Source organism: Staurois parvus, unplaced genomic scaffold (assembly GCF_062004578.1).
Source record: "Staurois parvus isolate SC_StPar_1 unplaced genomic scaffold, SC_StPar_1.0 ptg003243l, whole genome shotgun sequence".
Lineage (NCBI taxonomy): Eukaryota > Metazoa > Chordata > Amphibia > Anura > Ranidae > Staurois > Staurois parvus.
In genome coordinates this window covers 43,953-66,960 of record NW_028321039.1, presented here as the reverse complement: position 1 = coordinate 66,960, position 23,008 = coordinate 43,953, and the positions used below count along the sequence as shown (strand labels likewise).

At 46.1% G+C, this 23,008-nt stretch overlaps 1 protein-coding gene across 1 annotated transcript in view; it reads right to left on the bottom strand.

Annotated features, from left to right (window-relative positions):
• Positions 1 to 19,781, bottom strand: part of LOC149428439 (alpha-1-antiproteinase-like) — a 28,319-nt gene extending 8,538 nt beyond the window's left edge. The window contains exons 1-3 of the mRNA XM_089667403.1: positions 19,653 to 19,781; positions 5,089 to 5,726; positions 2,062 to 2,332 (exon numbers count right to left, since the gene is read on the bottom strand). Of these exons, the coding sequence (XP_089523529.1) occupies positions 2,062 to 2,332; positions 5,089 to 5,722 (905 nt within the window). The 5' untranslated portion in view covers positions 5,723 to 5,726; positions 19,653 to 19,781. The remainder of the gene's footprint in view (positions 1 to 2,061; positions 2,333 to 5,088; positions 5,727 to 19,652) is intronic.
• Positions 19,782 to 23,008: the final 3,227 nt, after the last annotated feature.

Genomic DNA, 23,008 nt, shown 5'->3' with positions numbered 1-23,008 from the left:
AAGAGGATCTCCACTGCTTCAGCGTTTCCTGGGGAGGTCATCCTGAGCAGCAGGGAAGGAGCCAGCCCAGCGTAAGGCCTGAAGGCAGCCACCAACCCACCAAGCTGACAGGAAAGGACAGTGTGAGTACACATACAGTTGCATGAAAAAGTATGTGAACCCCTTGGGATTACATGGAGTTTTGCATGAATTGGGCATAAAATGTGCTCTGAACGTCATCTAAGTCACAACAATAGAAGAACACAGTCTGCTGAACATAATACTACACAAACATTAGATGTTGCCATGGTTTAATTGCACATAACATGTAAACATTCACAGTGCAGGGAGGAAAAAGTATGTGAGGCCCTAGCTTAATGACTTCTCCCAGAGCTAATTGGAGCCAGGAGTGAGCCAACCTTGACTCCAATCAGTGTGATGATATTGGATGTGTTGCTGACATCTGTCCTGCCCTTAAAAAACACTCACCTGTTTTGGGTTCACTGGTTTCAAGAAGCACTGTCTGATGTGAACCATGCCTCGCAGAAAAGAGCTCTCAGAAGACCTACGATCAAGAATTGTGGACTTGCATGAAGCTGGAAAGGGTTACAAAAGTATCTCCAAAAACCTTGATGTTCATGTGTCCACGGTAAGACAGACTGTCTACAAATGGAGAAAGTTTAGCACTGTTGCTACTCTCCCTAGGCGTGGTCGTCCTGTAAAAATGACTGCAAGAGCACAGCGCAGAATGCTGCATGAGGTAAAGAAGAATCCCAGAGTGTCAGCTAAAGACCTACAGAAATCTCTGGCACATACTAACATTTTTGTTGACACATCTACAATAAGGAAAACATGAAACAAGAATGGAGTACATGGGAGGACACCACGGAGGAAGCCATTGCTGTCCAAAAAGAAGATTGCAGCACGTTTGAAGTTTGCAGAAGAGCACCTGGATGTTCCACAGCACTACTGGCAAAATATACTGTGGACAGATGAAACCAAGATTGAGTTGTTTGGGAAGAACACACAACACTATGTGTGGAGAAAAGGCCCAGCACACCAACATCAAAACCTCATCCCCACTGTGAAACATGGCAGAGGGAGCATCATGGTTTGGGGCTGCTTTGCTGCCTCAGGGCTGGACGGATTGTTGTCATTGATGGGAAAATGAATTCCAGAGTTTATCAAGACATTTTGCAGGAAAACGTATGACCATCTGTCCGTCAACTGAAGCTCCGCAGAGGAAGGGTGATGCAACAGGACAATGACCCAAAGCATACAAGTAATTCAACAAAACAATGGCTGCAACAGCACAGAATACGCCTTCTGGAGTGGCCCAGTCAGAGTCCTGACCTCAATCCGATTGAAATGCTGTGGCATGACCTTAAGAGAGCGATTCACACCAGACATCCCAAGAATATTGCTACACTGAAACAGTTTTGTGAAGAGGAGTGGTCCAAAATGACTCCAGATCGTTGTGCAGGTCTGATCTGCAACTACAGGAAACGTTTGGTTGAGGTTATTGCTGCCAAAGGAGGGTCAACCAGTTATTAAGTCCAAAGGTTCACATACTTTTTCCTTCCTGCACTGTGAATGTTTACATGTTATGTGCAATTAAACCATGGCAACATCTAATGTTTGTGTAGTATTATGTTCAGCAGACTGTGTTCTTCTATTGTTGTGACTTAGATGACGTTCAGAGCACATTTTATGCCCAATTCATGCAAAACTCATGCAAAAAACCAAGGGGTTCACATACTTTTTCTTGCAACTGTACAACCCCTGAGCTAGATAAGGGGAAAGGGCAATCAGGTGAAAGACCCAACTTCTCATCCAGGACTGCTTGTGCTAAATTGGCAGCTTCTGGGCCCCCTTGCCCAGGGGATACCATCAGTGAAGCTAAGTGAAGAGGAGCAATCATCCAGGGTCTGAGGAGGCACACAAGGAGGAGTCTTTGGGGCTCTTCAAGGAACAAGACTGTTGCTATCCACATATTTGTACATAGTTGCAGGGATCCCTCATGTAGGACTATGCACTCTGGTCAGATATATACTGCATGTTTCTTTTATAAACGTCTCTTACCTTGGTTTCATGAGTTTGGTCCAGGTCTGCAGAGATACGTTCTGGAGAGCTCTTTCCACATCCCGAAGTTTCCCTTTATCCGGCACGATGAGGATGGCCGAAGTATTTCCTTTGTATGGGATATCGACCACTGCACAGTTCATCTCCCGTACGAAGGCCATCAGAAACGTATCCCTAATGGTCATCATTGGCACCTTAACACTCACGTTCTCATCTACATGGAAGTCCGCTTCCCTCGTACGAGTCTCATCAAAAGCACGCACCCAGGTGCCTGAGAACATCAGAATTTCGTATGTTAGTGTTCTTCAAAAATTGATATATTGTGGTCATCAGCTTAACCATTTGCCAACCTGCCACAGTAAATATACACGGTGGGGGCAGCATGTGCACGCACAGTCATGTACATGTACATCATTGTACCTACATTGGCTAAGTGGGGAGCTGTGCACCCGCTGGAACACGCAACGTGCCCCTTCACAACTGCTGCGTTTACCATACACCACAGGTTGTGGCTCATGATACCGGGTCACTTTGAGATGTCACAATCACAACGTCAACAGCTCCGATGCCAATACTAGTGAGCTGTGATTGGCCCACAGCTATTACTTGGTACCTGGGCTTTAAACAATATATATAACGTTTTGGGTATTCTAGGAAATTTTCTAGCAGAAAATACTGATTGTTACATGTAAAACAAAAAGTGGCAGAAAAGGGCGGGACTTAAAGTGGTTAAAGTGAACACGTTGCTTCACACTGCATGAGTACAGCGCGGGTTTAGGAACATTTTAAGAGCACAGCCAGTGTGGGGCACCTGAGAATACTGTATTGGCTACAAAATTGATTATTTGATTACTTTTAAAATGGTAACCTATAATTCTTTACTTCTATTTTTTTTTGGGGGGGGGGCACTCTGAAATACTGGGAACAGACCAATGAGTATCAAATTTATGGTTCAAAGTAAGAAGACAAAGCTTGAACATACTGCTTCTCATAGCCACCCAATGGAAAACATTAAATTTGATGATGCGTCCTAACTGATACTATAAATGGCACCACTTCCCTATAGACATAGATTACTCAAAAGCCAAAAAGAAGTGTGGGACTTTAGAGGTACCAATAATCATAAAAGGTTTTGATTAAAATATTCGACTTTATTAACAATGTTTAAAAGAAGTTACTATACATGAAACAATGAATAACCTTCTACTTCAATGGTTATCAGTATCATAAATGTTCCATCTATCAAAGTTCTTCGGATTGGCAACTTGAGACCTCAACGCGTTTCAACTCACAAAGAGTCTTCATCAGGAGGAAACCAGTATATTCCAGAGATGCAGTCCTAAAACAACTAGATGAATGCATGTCCTAAAAAGAGAGGCCCTCAAGGTGGAATCGGATAGAGTGCAAGGGAGAATGACCCAGCCACCTCCTGAAAAAAAGGAGGAAACTGATATCCTGTTACAGATGGATAACCAGTCTCCAGGGCTCCTAAGATCACTTCCATAGCACCAAACAGACCTTTGGCAAAGACAACAGTCTTTGCTATGGGTCTGTTTGGTGCTATCAAGGCGATTCTAGAAGCCCTGAAGACTGGCTATCCATCTCTAACAGGTTATCAGTTTCCTCCTTTTTTCAGGAGGTGGCTGGGTCATTCTCCCTTGCACTCTATCCGATTCCACCTTGATGCCCTCTCTTTTTGGGACATGCATTCATCTAGTTGTTTTTAGATTGTGTCAGGAATGGACTCAGCACTGGTGGTGGGACTCACCTGCCGTGTGGGTTGCAGTACCAGGACTGACCAGCGGGTGCTCTCAGCAGCCAGAAGCTCACACCTGCAATCAGCCAACACCTGAAGCTGATTGCAGGAAGTGTATTTAAGGAATGACCAGGCCTGTGATCAGGGCCTTGGTGTATGTTTCCCATGTGCCCTGTTCCCTGTATCCTGTCTCTTACCTGCTCTGTTCCTGATATTGTTCCTGTGTTCATTCCATTGCTGACCTCTGCTTGTTCCTGATCCTGCTATTCTCCTGATTAACCCCTGGCTTGCCTGACTACTCTTTTGCTTGATCCCTGGTACCGCGCTGCCCGCAACCTGCTGAACCTGGCTTGTGACCCATTCTCTGCTCGCTGCTGCCTTGTACTACGCTGACCTCTCTGTTACCGACCTGGCCCGTCTGACCACGCTCATCCGTCCATCCATCCGGCACGGATCCAGCCATCCCTGCTTCCGCCTTCTGCCCCTTCATGTCAGGCTCTCCACCTGCACAGACCCCCGGCGGATTCCTCTACCACAGACGGGTGTACTCAGGGGCCACGACCTGGTTCCAGTCTGCTCCAAGTCCATCCCCACCATCAGGGGCCCTGGTGAACAAGCAGGTTGGGGCTTAGACTCCACGCTCGGGGGAATCCTGTCCTGTGGGCTGCTAGAGGTACCACCAGGCGGTTGCTAACAGATTACATCTTTGGAAAATACGAGTTGAATCGCGTTGAGGTGTCAAGTTGCCATTTGAAGATCTTCGAAGAACTTTGATAGATGGAACTTATATGATGCAGATGACCATTGACATATAGGGGTTTATTTACTAATGCTGGAGAGTCCAAAATCAGACTCCCTTCTGCATAGAAACCAATCAGCTTCTAACCTCAGCTTGTTCAATGAAGCTTTGGCAATGAATACTGGAAGCTGATTGGTTTCTATGCAGAAGGGAGTCTGATTTTGGACTCTCCAGCTTTAGTAAATAAACCCCATAGGGCCATTGTTTCATGTACGGTAACTTCTTTTAAATATTGTTAATAAAGTCTAATATTTTTAGCTACTTTTTTTATGATCATTGGTACCCCTAAAGCCCCACCCTTCTTTTTTGCTCTTGGGTAATAATGGGAAACATTGCTTTTTTTTTTTAGAGAACAAGGCCTTTCAGTTTGCTAGTTGTAGTTGTTCACCCCCAAAAAATAACATCCCTTTGTCCAATAATAAAATAAAATCCTCCGGGTTAACCTTCCAGCTTTCAAACGTCCACAACTTACCTTTGAAGTAGATTGTGTTGACAAGGACTAAAAGTGTCGCCGGGCTAACGCTCTCCAGCAAGTCTTTGATCATCCCATTGGTCTTTTGCTCCACATAGCTGTTAATCTGATTTTTTGCTTCATCTCCTTTTTGAAAATCTGAATGAATGACTTCAGACTCATAGAAGTTCTTGAGATCTTCGGTAAACTTCTCAATAAGCTGCGTGTGCTTTTCGATGAAGAGAGCGTTGGCACTGTTGAGCTCCAGATCCGTGTTGGGCTGATTAAGAATGTGAAGGAGCTTCTGGAAGCCTTTGTTGATGTCTTCTTCTGAGGTTGCAGACATGTTGAAGCCAAGTGTGTCATAAATCTGACTCTGAGTCTGACCCTTGGCACCCGCAGAGAGCATGCTGAATAGCAGAGAGATACTCGTCGGAGAGAAGAATAAGTTATCACTGGGATATTTGTTAGCTAGATGAGTGTAGAGGGAATATGCAAACTTTACGTTGCCTGGAATAATCTTATGGAGAGGACATGTCTCCTTGGTGTGATCATCAACATTCTCATCATGATGTTCCTCCTGCTTCTCTTTGTAACCAAAGACCCCGGCACAAAGAAGAGCTTGGCTCAGAAACACAAACAAAAAGACCCTCATTGCTCTGTAACAAATGGATTAACATGTTTTATTATAAAGACTGGAGAAAGATAGGATGGAGGAAAGAAGGGGAGGGGAGAGGAGAAAAAAGAGGTTAGAGGAGAGTTGAGGACAGGAGAGGAGGTGAGAGGAGAGCAGAAGAGAGGAAAGGAAGCTTGAGGTGAGTTAAGGAGGGGAGGAGAACAGAGGAGAGCTGAGGAGGGGAGAGGGGAGGAGAACAGAGAAGAGCTGAGGAGGGGAGAGAAGGGGTGAGGGGAGGAAAACAGAGCAGAATTGAGGAGGGGAGAGGAGAGGTGAGGGTAGGAGAACAGAGGAGAGCTGAGGAGGGGAGAGGAGAGGTGAGGGGAGGAGAACAGAGGAGATCTGAGGAGGGGAGAGGAGAGGAGAGGGGAGGAGAACAGAGGAGAGCTGAGGAGGGAAGAGGAGAGGAGAGGGGAGGAGAGGGGAGGAGAACAGAGGAGAGCTGAGGAGGGAAGAGGAGAGGAGAGGGGAGGAGAACAGAGGAGAGCTGAGGAGGGGAGAGGAGAGGTGAGGGGAGGGGAGGAGAACAGAGGAGAGCTGAGGAGGGGAGAGGAGAGGTGAGGGTAGGAGAACAGAGGAGAGCTGAGGAGGGGAGAGGAGAGGTGAGGGGAGGAGAACAGAGGAGATTTGAGAAATAGAGAGGAGAGGTGAGGAGAGAAGAACAAAGGAGAGTTTAAGAGGGAGAAGGAGAGTTGAAGAGAGGTGAGGTGAAGAGAGGAGAGGGGGGTTGAGGAGAAAAAGTGTGAGATGAGAAGAGGAGGGAAAAGAGGGGCAAAGGGGAAAGGAGAGTTGAGGAGGGGAGAGTAGAACTGGGGTGAGGAGAGGAAACTTGAATAAAGTAGATGGACAGAAGGATTGCTCTGGAATAAATGGATTAACATGTTTTATTATTAAGACTTCAGAAGCATAGGAGAGAGAAGATAGTGGCAGGTGTTGCAAAACTTGGGGAGAGAACAAGAGAGGAGGCTAGAAGACAATTGAGAAGGGGAGAGGATAGGTGAGGAGGAGAGAGAGGAAGAGAGGGGGAGAGGAAAGGATAGGTGTGGAGAGGGGAAGAGAGGAGAGGAGGGGAGAGGAGAAGAGGCTAGAGGAGCGCTTAGAAGGTTAGGAGAGTAGGCTAGAGGAGAGTTGAGGAGGGAAGAGAGGAGATGAGGAGGCCAGTGGACAGTTGAGAGGGGAAGGGAGAGGAGGAAAGGTGAAGGAAGGAGGAGAGGAGAAGAGGGGGGAAGGAAAGCGGAAAGGAGAAGAGAGGAGAGTAAGCTAGAGGAAAGTTGAAGAGGGGAGAGGAGAGGTGAGGAGGGGAGAGGTGAGGAGGGGAGAGGAGAGGTGAGGAGGGGAGAGGTGAGGAGAGGAGAGGTGAGGAGAGGAGAACAGAGGAGAAGAGGGAGGAGAGAAGAAAGGTGAGGAGTCTAAAGGAAAGATGGGGAGGAGAGGTGAGGATAGGAGACTAGAGGACAGTTGAGGAAGGGAGAAGAGAGGTGAGTTGAGGAATGACAGCTAGAGGAGAGTTAAGGAAGGGAGAGGAGAGTTGAGGGAAGGAAATACAAGTGGGGAGAGTAGGAGAGGATAGATGAACAGAGGAGAGTAGAGGAAGGGAGGCTAGAAAAGGGTTAAGGAGGGGAGGAGAGGAAACTAGGGGAGAGTTGTGGAGGGGAGAGGGGAGTAGAGGAGAGGGGAAAAGGGGGGAGAGGAGGGTAGAGAAGGCTTCAGGACAGTTGAGGAGGGGAGAGGAGATCGGTAAGCTGTTGATATAACAGAAATTAATTTTAGAAAAAACATTAAATAATGGAATCAATATTAAAAAGCACCTATTTAATCTGAAACTTGTGCTTGCTTTTTTCTGCACAGATGATCAATTCTGTGTCTAACCTGAGATAATCATGAGAGCAGGATACATTACATGGGAGCAGGGCACATTACATGGGAGCAGGATACATTACATGGGAGCAGGGCACATTACATGGGAGCAGGGCACATTACATGGGAGCAGAATACATTACATGGGAGCAGGGCACGTTACATGGGAGCAGGATACATTACATGAAGACAGGACACATTACATGGGAGCAGGGCACATTACATGGGAGCAGGATACATTACATGGGAGCAGGGCACATTACATGGGAGCAGGATACATTACATGGGAGCAGGGCACATTACATGGGAGCAGGGCACATTACATGGGAGCAGGATACATTACATGGGAGCAGGATACATTACATGGGAGCAGGGCACATTACATAGGAGCAGGGCAAATTACATGGGAGCAGGATACATTACATGGGAGCAGGATACATTACATGGGAGCAGGGCACATTACATGGGAGCAGGGTACATTACATGGGAGCAGGGCACATTACATGGGAGCAGGATACATTACATGGGAGCAGGGCACATTACATGGGAGCAGGGCAAATTACATGGGAGCAGGATACATTACATGGGAGCAGGATACATTACATGGGAGCAGGGCACATTACATAGGAGCAGGGCAAATTACATGGGAGCAGGATACATTACATGGGAGCAGGATACATTACATGGGAGCAGGGCACATTACATGGGAGCAGGATACATTATATGGGAGCAGGGCACATTACATGGGAGCAGGATACATTACATGGGAGCAGGGTACATTACATGGGAGCAGGGCACATTACATGGGAGCAGGATACATTACATGGGAGCAGGGCACATTACATGGGAGCAGGGCACATTACATGGAAGCAGGATACATTACATGGGAGCAGGATACATTACATGGGAGCAGGATACATTACATGGGAGCAGGGCACATTACATGGGAGCAGGATACATTACATGGGAGCAGGGCACATTACATGAGAGCAGGATACATTACATGGGTTCAGGGTACATTACATGAAGGCAGGGCACATTACATGGGAGCAGGATACATTACATGGGAGCAGGATACATTACATGGGAGCAGGGCACATTACATGGGAGCAGGGCACATTACATAGGAGCAGGGCATATTACATGGGAGCAGGGCACATTACATGGGAGCAGGGCACATTACATGGGAGCAGGATACATTACATGGGAGCAGGGCACATTACATGGGAGCAGGGCACATTACATGAGAGCAGGATACATTACATGGGAGCAGGATACATTACATGGGTACAGGGTACATTACATGAAGGCAGGGCACATTACATGGGAGCAGGGCACAATACATGGGAGAAGGACACATTACATGGGAGCAGGGCACATTACATGGGAGCAGGATACATTACATGAAGACAGGACACATTACATGGGAGCAGGGCACATTACATGGGAGCAGGATACATTACATGGGAGCAGGATACATTACATGGGAGCAGGATACATTACATGAAGACAGGACACATTACATGGGAGCAGGGCACATTACATGGGAGCAGGATACATTACATGGGAGCAGGATACATTACATGGGAGCAGGATACATTACATGAAGACAGGACACATTACATGGGAGCAGGGCACATTACATGGGAGCAGGGCACATTACATGGGAGCAGAATACATTACATGAGGGCAGGGCACATAACGTGGGAGCAGGATAAATTACATGGGAGCAGGGCACATTACATGAGGGCAGGGCACATTACATGTACATTACATGAGGGCAGGGCGCATAACATGGGAGCAGGGCACATTACATGAGAGCAGGGCACATTACATGGGAGCAGGGCACATTACATGAGAGCAGAGCACATTACATGAGAGCAGAGCACATTACATGGGAGCAGGGCACATTACATGAGAGCAGAGCACATTACATGGGAGCAGAGCACATTACATGGGAGCAGGGCACATTACATGAGGGCAGGGCACATTACATGAGGGCAGGGCACATTTTATGGGAGCAGGGCACATTACATAGGAGCAGGATACATTACATTGGAGCAGAGCACATTACATGGGAGCAGGGCACATTACATGGGAGCAGGATACATTACATGGGAGCAGAGCACATTACATGGGAGCAGGGCACATTACATGGGAGCAGGGCACATTACATGGGAGCGGGACACATTACATGGGAGCGGGGCACATTACATGGGAGCGGGGCACATTACATGGGAGCAGGGCACATTACATGGGAGCGGGACACATTACATGGGAGCGGGGCACATTACATGGGAGCGGGGCACATTACATGGGAGCGGGGCACATTACATGGGAGCGGGGTGCATTACATGGGAGCAGGGCACATTACATGGGAGCGGGGTGCATTACATGGGAGCAGGGCACATTACATGGGAGCGGGGTGCATTACATGGGAGCAGGGCGCGTTATATGAGAACAAGGCTGCCAATCAGTGTCCATCAGTGCTACCAGTCAGCGCCCCCAGTCAGTGCCTCCTCATCGGTGCCCATCAGTGCAGTGCTCCTTCCCCTCCTATACTAACTAAGCTGTGTATATACAGTACTTACCTGATATCAGCCCAACCCAGTCCGGTCACATGATCCCATGTCAGCCAGTTACAGATGTAAAGGAATAGAAAGAGCACCCAACAATGGCTGGGAAATCTGGGAGTGATGTCACCCATAGGCTCCCATGGTGTAGCTGTTTTATGGCGCCCCCTCTCCTCTCCTGCAACCACGACTGGCTGACACCATGGAGCCCAATCACATGACCGGACTGGAGTGGGCTGAAAATATGTAAGTATACACATCTCTAGTTCACACCTAGTTCATATGACGTCCACAGGCCATGCTGCGGTGAGATCTGTCACTCTCTGTGTCCACCAGACACATTGGACAATAGATCAGTGTACCAGCTCGCTGTTGGTACCATGTGATTACTGTGACCAATCACAGCAGATCACATGGCAATTGTACACAATGAATGGCTTCTATTCATGCCATTCATTGTGTACTGTTGTTTTGATCTCTGTGATTGGTCACAGTAATCACGTGGTACAGACAGGGCCAATCACAGCCCATCTGTACCATGTGATTAGTTGTGGCCAATAACAGCTAATCACAATAGTAAACACTGAATGAAATCGATTTCATTCAGTAAAAATGGTTGTTTATAATAGTGATATTCACTGTTGTAAGCAATCATATACTGTATGTACAAAAGAAAAATCCTGATCACCTCCCCAGAGTAGTACAGTGTTATTATGGTCACAATATGCAAATACAAATAGTGAAAAAATATCATGAAAAAGAAAAAAATGTCCTAAAAAAACAGAAAAAGGATTTTTCATACTGTCATCAGTCAGTGGCCCTGCTCACCACCACACCAGTAAAATGACGACACTGCACTGTGCTGGTGACAGTATATAGAAATCAATTGTGATAAAAACTGTTTTTTTATGTTTTTAATTTTCTAAAAAATTGTAACAAAAAAAAAAATTACAGTTTCAAAAAACCCGCCTTGTGTCCTACTAAATACCTCTAGACTGTCTACTTTCCAAAAAGAGGTCATTTGGGGAGTATCTGTCCTGTCCTGACATTTGGGGGATATCTGTCCTGTCCTGACATTTGGGGGATATCTGTACTGTCCTGACATTTGGGGGATATCTGTACCGTCCTGACATTTCGGGGGATATCTGTACTGTCCTGACATTTGGGGGATATCTGTACCGTCCTGACATTTGGGGGATATCTGTACTGTCCTGACATTTGGGGGGATTTGTACTGTCCTGACATTTGGGGGATATCTGTACTGTCCTGACATTTGGGGGGGATTTGTACTGTCCTGACATTTGGGGGATATCTGTACTCTCCTGACATTTGGGGGATATTTGTACCGTCCTGACATTTGGGGGATATCTGTACCGTCCTGACATTTGGGGGATATCTGTACCGTCCTGACATTTGGGGGGGATTTGTACTGTCCTGACATTTGGGGGATATCTGTACTGTCCTGACATTTGGGGGATATCTGTATCGTCCTGACATTTGGGGGGGATTTGTACTGTCCTGACATTTGGGGGATATCTGTACTGTCCTGACATTTGGGGGATATCTGTACTGTCCTGACATTTGGGGGGGATTTGTATTGTCCTGACATTTGGGGGATATCTGTACTGTCCTGACATTTGGGGGATATCTGTACTGTTCTGACATTTGGGGGGATTTGTACTGTCCTGACATTTGGGGGATATCTGTACTGTCCTGACATTTGGGGGGGATTTGTACTGTCCTGACATTTGGGGGATATCTGTACTGTCCTGACATTTGGGGGATATCTGTACTGTCCTGACATTTGGGGGGGATTTGTACTGTCCTGACATTTGGGGGATATCTGTACCGTCCTGACATTTGGGGGATATCTGTACCGTTCTGACATTTGGGGGATATCTGTACTGTCCTAACATTTGGGGGATATCTGTACTGTCCTGACATTTGGGGGATATCTGTACCGTCCTGACATTTGGGGGATATCTGTACTGTCCTGACATTTGGGGGGGATTTGTACTGTTCTGACATTTGGGGGGGATTTGTACTGTCCTGACATTTGGGGGGGATTTGTACTGTCCTGACATTTGGGGGGGATTTGTACTGTCCTGATATTTGGGGGTATTTGTACTGTCCTGACATTTGGGGGATATCTGTACTGTCCTGACATTTGGGGGATATCTGTACCGTCCTGACATTTGGGGGATATCTGTACTGTCCTGACATTTGGGGGGGATTTGTACTGTTCTGACATTTGGGGGGGATTTGTACTGTCCTGACATTTGGGGGGATTTGTACTGTCCTGACATTTGGGGGATATCTGTACTATCCTGACATTTGGGGGGTATTTGTACTGTCCTGACATTTGGGGGGTATTTGTACTGTCCTGACATTTGGGGGGTATTTGTACTGTCCTGATATTTGGGGGTATTTGTACTGTCCTGACATTTGGGGGGGATTTGTACTGTCCTGATATTTGGGGGATATCTGTACTGTCCTGACATTTGGGGGATATCTGTACTGTCCTGACATTTGGGGGGGATTTGTACTGCCCTGACATTTGGGGGGGATTTGTACTGTTCTGACATTTGGGGGATATCTGTACGGTCCTGACATTTGGGGGATATCTGTACTGTCCTGACATTTGGGGGGGATTTGTACTGTTCTGAAATTTGGGGGGTTTGTACTGTCCTGACATTTGGGGGGATTTGTACTGTCCTGACATTTGGGGGATATCTGTACCATCCTGACATTTGGGGGGGATTTGTACTGTCCTGACATTTGGGGGGGTATTTGTACTGTCCTGATATTTGGGGGGATTTGTACTGTCCTGACATTTGGGGGGGATTTGTACTGTCCTGACATTTGGGGGGGATTTGTATTGTCCTGACATTTGGGGGGATTTGTACTGTCCTGACATTTGGGGAATATCTCTACTGTCCTGACATTTGGGGGGATTTGCACTCTTTTGACATTTGGGGGCATTTGTACAGTCCTGACATTTGGGGGGATTTGTACCGTCCTGACATTTGGGGGGATTTGTACTGTCCTGACATTTGGGGGGATTTGTACTGTCCTGACATTGGGGGGGATTTGTACTGTCCTGACATTTGGGGGGATTTGTACTGTCCTGACATTTGGGGGGATTTGTACTGTCCTGACATTTGGGGGGATTTGTACTGTCCTGTCCTCTAGCTTGCACAGACATACTGACACCCACCATCCCCCAAAATTAAACATTTGATTCAATGCAATGCTATTTTATATATAAATAAATGGAAATCATGGATCCTTTGTGACTCACCCGCGGCGCCCAGGGCTCTCCAGAATACACAAGAGGGCCCCTTATATATGAGGACATCCAACCCCGACCAGTTGAGAAATCAGAAAATTCCACATTCTTCTATCAAACAACCTCCAGACCAGAAGTTCATGGACGGGAAGGTAAACAATGTTGCAATGTAACTCTTGGACTTTTATGCACCGTATGGGGTTTTTTAAATTTTTTTATTTTTTATGTTTAATGATTGACAGCGATGCCACCAAACCATCTGAACTGGTAACATTTTCTAAGCCCGGGTTCACATATATGCGGTGCGGTATATTGCATGTGATTCGCACAGGAACCGCACCGCATTCCCTGCAGATCCCATGCGATTTGTGTGCGGTGCGATCGGAGTCGTACATTTTATATGGCTCTAATCGCACCACACCTAAAAAGAGCAGGACCCTTTTTTGGGTCCGCCTTACAATCGGATCACACGGGTATTCACACCTATGGGATCCGATTCTACACATCGCACCACATTTTGCAGACTTCTTTTGGGGTGTTGTTCGCATGACCGGGGTGCGATTCTGATGCGGTGCGGAATTCGCACAGAAAACGCTGAGAATTCCGCGCTGGGTGTGAACCCGGGCTAAAAAAACAACATGTTTTGTTTGTTTTTGGATGTTGTGGGGATGGGTAATAACCAGGGGCGGACTGACCATTCGGGCACTCGGGCACTACTCAGGTCAGTAGGGGGCCCTATGTAATGTCCCTGGCACCTTTCATAGGCTTTTTTGGGTGTGGTTTGAGTGTGGATGAGGACACAGGGGCCCCATGATTTCCTATTGCCCGAGGGCCCCATGAGTTGTCAGTCGTTCCCTGGTTAAAACCCAAATCACGTTTTATTGCAGCAACCAGATTCTATACTCCCAGCTGGATGATATACTTTCTCTCTACATTATTTATACTGCAATGGTTTTCCTGGCACAATAAGTTGTTTTCTTCCTCCAGTGGAGTGTATCTAAGTCTCATAACAATAGTGGAATATATTGCAGCTATCTGTCCTTAGATGTGGGGGCTGCAGCCATTTTAATTTGTCCATTTGAGAACATTTTCGGCAAGTGCTGGTGATCCTGCCAGAAATGCAGTTACATAGTTAGTGTGGCTGAAAAAATACAAAAGTCCATCCAGTTCAACCATTAAAAAAAAAAAAGTTATAATCCTACACCCACAGTTGATCCAGAGGAAGGCAAAAAAATCCAGCAAACCAATTTGCTCCTGCAGGGGAAACAATTCCTTCCTGATCCCCCGAGAGGCAATCGGATATTCCCTGGATCAGCTTTCCCTATAAATGTTATATCCAGTTATATTCTGTGTATCCAAGAAAGAATCCAGGACTTTCCTACAGCAATCCACTGAGCTGGCCACAACCAACTCTGGAGGGAGTCTATTCCACATTCTCACAGCTCTTACTGTGAAGAAACCTTTCCGTGTTTGGGGAATAAATTCCTTTTCCTCCAGACGTAAAGAGAGCCCCCTTGTCCTCTGTGATGACCTCAGGGGGAATAACTACACCGAGTTCACTATATGAACAAATGATGTATTATACATGGAGATCATATCCCCCGTTATGTATTATACATGGAGATCATATCCCCCTTATGTATTATACATGGGGATCATATCCCCCCTTATGTATTATACATGGAGATCATATCCCCCCTTATGTATTATACATGGAGATCATATCCCCCCCTTATGTATTATACATGGAGATCATATCCCCCCTTATGTATTATACATGGTGATCATATCCCCCCTTATGTATTATACATGGAGATCATATCCGCCTTATGTATTATACATGGAGATCATATCCGCCTTATATATTATACATGGAGATCATATCCCCCCCTTATGTATTATACATGGAGATCATATCCCCCCCTTATGTATTATACATGGAAATCATATCCCCCCTTATGTATTATACATGGAGATCATATCCCCCCTTATGTATTATACATGGAGATTATATCCCCCCCTTATGTATTATACATGGAGATCATATCCCCCGTTATGTATTATACATGGAGATCATATCCCCCTTATGTATTATACATGGAGATCATATCCCCCCCTTATATATTATACATGGAGATCATATCCCCCCCTTATGTATTATACATGGAGATCATATCCCCCCCTTATGTATTATACATGGAAATCATATCCCCCCTTATGTATTATACATGGAGATCATATCCCCCCTTATGTATTATACATGGAGATTATATCCCCCCCTTATGTATTATACATGGAGATCCTATCCCCCCTTATGTATTATACATGGTGATCATATCCCCCCTTATGTATTATACATGGAGATCATATCCCCCCCTTATGTATTATACATGGAGATCATATCCCCCCTTATGTATTATACATGGAGATCATATCCCCCCCTTATGTATTATACATGGTGATCATATCACCCCCTAATGTATTATACATGGAGATCATATCCCCCCTTATGTATTATACATGGAGATCATATCCCCCCCCTTATGTATTATATATGGAGATCATATCCCCCCTTATGTATTATACATGGAGATCATATCCCCCTTATGTATTATACATGGAGATCATATCCCCCCCTTATGCATTATACGTGGAGATCATATCCCCCCCTATGTATTATACATGGAGATCATATCCCCCCCTTATGTATTATTCATATCCCCCTTATGTATTATACATGGAGATCATATCCCCCCTTATGTATTATACATGGAGATCATATCCCCCCTTATGTATTATACATGGTGATCATATCCCCCCTTATGTATTATACATGGAGATCATATCCCCCCTTATGTATTATACATGGAGATCATATCCCCCTTATGTATTATACATGGTGATCATATCCCCCCCCCCTTATGTATTATACATGGAGATCATATCCCCCCTTATGTATTATACATGGTGATCAAATCCCTCCCCCCCTTAGGTATTATACATGGAGATCATATCCCCCCTTATGTATTATACATGGAGATCATATCCCCCCTTATGTATTATACATGGAGATCATATCCCCCCCTTATGTATTATACATGGAGATCATATCCCCCTTATGTATTATACATGGAGATCATATCCCCCTTATGTATTATACATGGAAATCATATCCCCCCCTTATGTATTATACATGGAGATCATATCCCCCCTTATGTATTATACATGGAGATCATATCCCCCCTTATGTATTATACATGGAAATCATATCCCCCTTATGTATTATACATGGAGATCATATCCCCCCTTATGTATTATACGTGGAGATCATATCCCCCCCTATGTATTATACATGGAGATCATATCCCCCCCTTATGTATTATTCATATCCCCCCTTACGTATTATACATGGAGATCATACCCCCCCTTATGTATTATACATGGAGATCATATCCCCCCTTATGTATTATACATGGAGATCATATCCCCCCTTATGTATTATACATGGTGATCATATCCCCCCCCCTTATGTATTATACATGGAGATCATATCCCCCCTTATGTATTATACATGGAGATCATATCCCCCCTTATGTATTATACATGGAGATCATATCCCCACTTATGTATTATACATGGAGATCATATCCCCCTTATGTATTATACATGGTGATCATATCCCCCCCCTTATGTATTATACATGGAGATCATATCCCCCCCCTTATGTATTATACATGGAGATCATATCCCCCCCTTATGTATTATACATGGAGATCATATCCCCCCTTATGTATTATACATGGAGATCATATCCCCCTTATGTATTATACATGGAGATCATATCCCCCTTATGTATTATACATGGAGATCATATCCCCCCTTATGTATTATACATGGAGATCATATCCCCCCTTATGTATTATACATGGAGATCATATCCCCCCTTATGTATTATACATGGAGATCATATCCCCCTTATGTATTATACATGGTGATCATATCCCCCCTTATGTATTATACATGGAGATCATACCCCCCTCCCCCCTTATGTATTATACATGGAGATCATATCCCCCTTATGTATTATACATGGAGATCATATCCCCCTTATGTATTATACATGGTGATCATATCCCCCCTTATGTATTATACATGGAGATCATACCCCCCTCCCCCCTTATGTATTATACATGGAGATCATACCCCCCCCCCTTATGTATTATACATGGAGATCATATCCCCCCCTTATGTATTATACATGGAGATCATATCCCCCCTTATGTATTATACATGGAGTTCATATCCCCCTTATTTATTATACTTGGAGATCATATCCCCCCTTATGTATTATACATGGTGATCATATCCCCCCTTATGTATTATACATGGAGATCATATCCCCCCTTATGTATTATACATGGTGATCATATCCCCCCTTATGTATTTTACATGGAGATCATATCCCCCCTTATGTATTATACATGGAGATCATATCCCCCTTATGTATTATACATGGAGATCATATCCCCCCTTATGTATTATACATGGAGATCATATCCCCCTTATGTATTATACATGGAGATCATATCCCCCCTTATGTATTATACATGGAGATCATATCCCCCCCTTATGTATTATACATGGAGATCATATCCCCCCTTATGTATTATACATGGAGATCATATCCCCCCTTAATCTCCTCTTCTCAGTAGAGAATACATTAAGTTCCTCTAATCTTTCCTCATAGCTGATCTCCTCCATGCCTCGTATCAGTTTGGTTGCCCTTCTCTGTACTTCCTCCAGTTCCCCAATGTTCTTTTTGTTAATTGGAGCCCAAAACTGAACTGCATATTCCAGATGAGGTCTTACTAATGATTTGTACCCGGGGGGGAGGGGGGGTGATATCTCTCTCTGGAGTATACCACATCCACAGCCACCCCTCTGTCCAAGTATACCACATCCACCCCTCTGTCCAAGTATACCACATCCACCACCACCCCTCTATCCAAGTATACCACGTCCACAGCCACCCCTCTGTCCAAGTATACCACATCCACAGCCACCCCTCTGTCCAAGTATTCCAAGTCCACCGCAACCCTTCTGTCCAAGTATACCTCGTCCACTGCCACCCCTCTGTCCAAGTACACCACGTCCACTGCCACCCCTCTGTCCAAGAATACCACACCCACCGCCACCCCTCTGTCCATGTATACCAAATCCACAGCCACCCCTCTGTCCAAGTATTCCAAGTCCACCACCACCCTTCTGTCCAAGTATACCACGTCCACAGCCACCCCTCTGTCCAAGTATACCAAGTCCACCGCCACCCTTATGTCCAAGTGTACCGCATCTACTGCCACCCCTCTGTCCAAGTATACCACGTCCTCCGCCACCCCTCTGTTCAAGTATACCACGTCCTCCGCCACCCCTCTGTCCAAGTATACCACGTCCACCGCCACCCCTCTGTCCAAGGTTTTGCTTACCTCCTCATAAAAAGAAATCAGATTTGTTTGACAACTTCTGTCTTTCATGAATCCATGCTGTCTGTTACTTACAATATTTGTTTCCAGCAAGAACTCATCTCTGTGCTCTTCTATTAAACTCTCCAGTATCTTCCCAACTATAGAAGTTACACTAACAGCTCTATAATTACTTGGGAAAGATTTGGAACCCTTTTTTAATATTGGCCCCACATTGGCCTTACGCCAATCCAGTGGTACTATGCCAGTCATTAAAGAGTCCCTACAAATGAGAATCAATGGCTGTGAAATGACAGAGCTCAATTCTTTAAGGCCCCGTGGGTGTATGCCATCCGGTCCAGGGGCTTTATTCACCTTTATTCTGTCTAAATATTTCTGGATCATATAGTTGTGAGCCAATGTGGATCATCTGGGGGGTGTCAGTACCGCGCCCATTGTGGACAAGAGCTCCCCCATGCTCATTTGCATACATTCCTTACACAATAGAAGAACAAAACAAGTAATCTGACTGGTTTGCGATTTGCATTTTTCTTTCCAGATTTACAAGCACCAGCCAACAGTGACCTCAGGATCCTTTCATACGTGATTCCCTCCTATTAATAGGAAAAGTGGATACATCTGATAGTTGATTATATGAAGTAATTTGGACAATTCCTCATTGCAATACAATGTTCTGCCTATTTATGTGATGAAATCAAAGATCTACTTACATGAAACTTGTATTCCCAGAGCAGCACTTGACTGGTCAGACCTGTTTCATTGCAAACAATCTCTGACCTGGTAAACTACAAGCAGCCCAGAGGTAAAGCGTGACACCCATAATGTGACATCAGCCTAGGCTGGTCCTCCTGTTCTTCGTCTTCGCTGAATATGTCCTTCTACATGAAAAGAAGAGTTCTCAGTATTCCTACAGATGTGCACACATCAACAGCTGTTTAACATGCACATTAGATGAAATGTCTCTTATACTGTTCAATCGGGGATCCCCCCAACCAGTCCCAGGGCTGCTGACCCCATCCCAGCCTTGCTCCATACATGCATATAGTGAAGAAGTTAGCATTGACCGGAAGTGTGTTATTGGTAGTGTGACAGACCCAACTGGGACAGTCAGCTAGAGAAGAGGATCTGGGAGCCCCAGCTGGCCACTGGTCTCTGCCTAGCACCTCAGGTGTCTTCACGGCTCCATGAAGTCAGGGCAGCTGGCCCCTTTCTCCAGCAACAGGCCGAGGCAGAGAAGCTTGAAATCCCAGCTGAAGAGCTGGCAGCCAGACAGAGGGCCCATGACCTCTGCTCCACACCTACCGACAACAACTCTTCCTTGAGGCCAAGAATGGAGATCGCTTGGACTGACTATGTGGGTTCACTCTGCCCGACTAACTCATGTCCAGACCAGGTGGAAGTCTGGAACCTGGTTAATCTACGTTTGGGAGGGAGAAATGTGACAGACCCAACTGGGACAGGCAGCCAGAGAAGAGGATCTGGGAGCCTCAGCTGAAGTGCTGGCAACAGGGCAGAGTGCCACTGGTCTCTGCCAAGCACCTCAGATGTCTTCATGGCTCCAAGAAGTCAGGGCAGCTGGCCCCTTTCTCCAGCAACAGGCCTAGGTAGAGAAGCTTGAAATCCCAGCTGAAGAGCTGGCAGCCAGACAGAGGGCCCATGACCTCTGCTCCACACCTACCGACAACAACTCTTCCTTGCGGCCAAGAGTGGAAATCATGTGGACTGACTGTGTTGGTTCTCTCTGCCCTACTAACGCATGTCCAGACCATGTGGAAGTCTGGGACCATTTTAATCTTTCTTTGGGGGTGAGGGGGAGAAATGTGACAGACCCAACTGGGACAGTCAGCCAGAGAAGAGGATCTGGGAGCCTCAGCTGAAGTGCTGGCAACAGGGCAGAGTGCCACTGGTCTCTGCCGAGCACCTCAGGTGTCTTCATGGCTCCAGGAAGTCAGGGTAGCTGACTCCTTTCTCCAGCAACAGTCCGAGGCAGAAAAGCTTGAAATCCCAGCTGAAGCGCTGGCAGCCAGACAGAGAGTCCACGACCTCTGCTCCACACCTACCGACAACAACTCTTCCTTGCGGCCAAGAGTGGAGATCGTGTGGACTGACTATGTGGGTTCTCTCTGCCCGACTAACGCATGACAAGATCAGGTGGAAATCTGGGACATGGTTAATCTACCTTTGGGGGGGAGGGAGAAATGTGACAGACCCAACTGGGACAGTCAGCCAGAGAAGAGGATCTGGGAGCCCCAGGTGAAGTGCTGGCAACAGGGCAGAGTGCCACTGATCTGTGCCTAGCACCTCAGGTGTCTTCACGGCTCCAGGAAGTCAGGGCAACTGGCCCTTTTCTCCAGCAACAGGCCAAGGCAGAAAATCTTGAAATCCCAGCTGGAGAGCTGGCAGCTAGACAGAGGGCCCACTACCTCTGCCCCACACCTACCAGCAACTCTTCCTTGCGGCCAAGAATGGATATCGTGTGGACTGACTATGTGGGTTCATTCTGCCCGACTAACACATGACAAAATCAGGTGGCAGTCTGGGACCTGGTTAATCTACCTTTGGGGGGGGGGAGAAATGTGACTGACCCAACTGGGACAGGGGCTTTTGGAGGGGACTAGGGGCTATTCTTCTACCCACTGATTATGGCCCATGAAAGAGACCAGGATTTTGTCTGCTTCTCTCGGTCAGAGCATGGAAAGAAGTTCAGTTCAGCCTCTGATCCCATGGAGAGAGCAGATTGTTCTCTAATGATGGACAACAATGTGATGAACACTGGGAGTGAGGCTTGAGTTCATTCTCTGGAGTGGATGGAAAGGTGTAATATTAATCTTGTACAGGTTAATGGTCAGAGGAAATATGGTGGCCCTCCTGCAGACTGGGTTGGAAAAGCTCTTCTACTTGTGACAAAAATATTGATCAACAATCTCCCTCAAGAAATCTACGAAGATAAATTAATTCCACTTTTTCGATTGCTGGAACATTGTATGAGTTTTGTCTTATGATGACTTTTCTAGTGGACAGATTACACAAGTAAAAAAAAAGGTGATACACAGATGAAGGAGGTGCGGTCCAGAGTGGTAAACACGCCCTATTCTGTGATGCAGTAAGGCAGTGCATGATGGGATAGGAAGGTACCTGGAAGGTCCTTATGTTACAGGAAGATTGTGCATAGTTACAAAAAGACAAAAGTCCATCCAATGCAACCATTAAAAAAAAAAAATGTGCATGCATTCTCAGCAGAATGGCGACCAGGGGGTGCGCATGTGTGCAGGAGTACGCACACACACGGGCATGCACACAGTGCCTGTTGGCACCAGACGGGCTATTTAAGGATGCCATGCTGACTGGTCTTCCTTGTATCCTGAGTTTATCGTGTGAGTTCCCCTTGTTGCTGACCCGGCTTGCTCCTGACTGGATCTTGGACTCTGATTCTGTCCTGACACCAGTTCCTAATTTCGGCTCTTCTCATGATTTGGTACCTCACTGCCCGCCTGTTGATGACCCTGGCTAAGCCTGTGACCATATTCCTGTCTCTGATCTTGGCTTCCCGACTTGTTCGAGTGCCTGCCTGGCTGCCTGCTATAACCGTTGAGTGTTCCTGTCTCAAGTTTGCTGAGAGCTCCGACAAGCCACACATCCTGGACCTGCAGCCCACGTGGAGTGCTCCTTTAAGCTCAACTGGATTACTGAGCATAGCTTCTGCTCCTGACCTGATGGTTTGCCTGTCTCCTTGGGATCGCATCTCCTGCTGCAAGATCTCCTATCAACTTCTCCTGTCCCTCAGCACCTTCTGTTTCACCCTCAGAGGGGCCTGGGCCGGAGATGTAGGAGAGGCCGACCCCCATCATTTCAGTCTCCTCTCAGGTATGTGACACGTGTAGACTGAAGGCTGCTATGGACTAGGTAAGTGACAGACAAGCACATTTTGATGGCTCGGGCAAAACATACATTCGAAAACGCTTCTATTTATTGTGAAAAGTGAAATTTGTCCTGAAAAGGTGAACTTAGCTATTAACCTCTTGGCATCGTCTGAACGCAGATGTGCGGCCCCCCGGCGTCTGGGCCT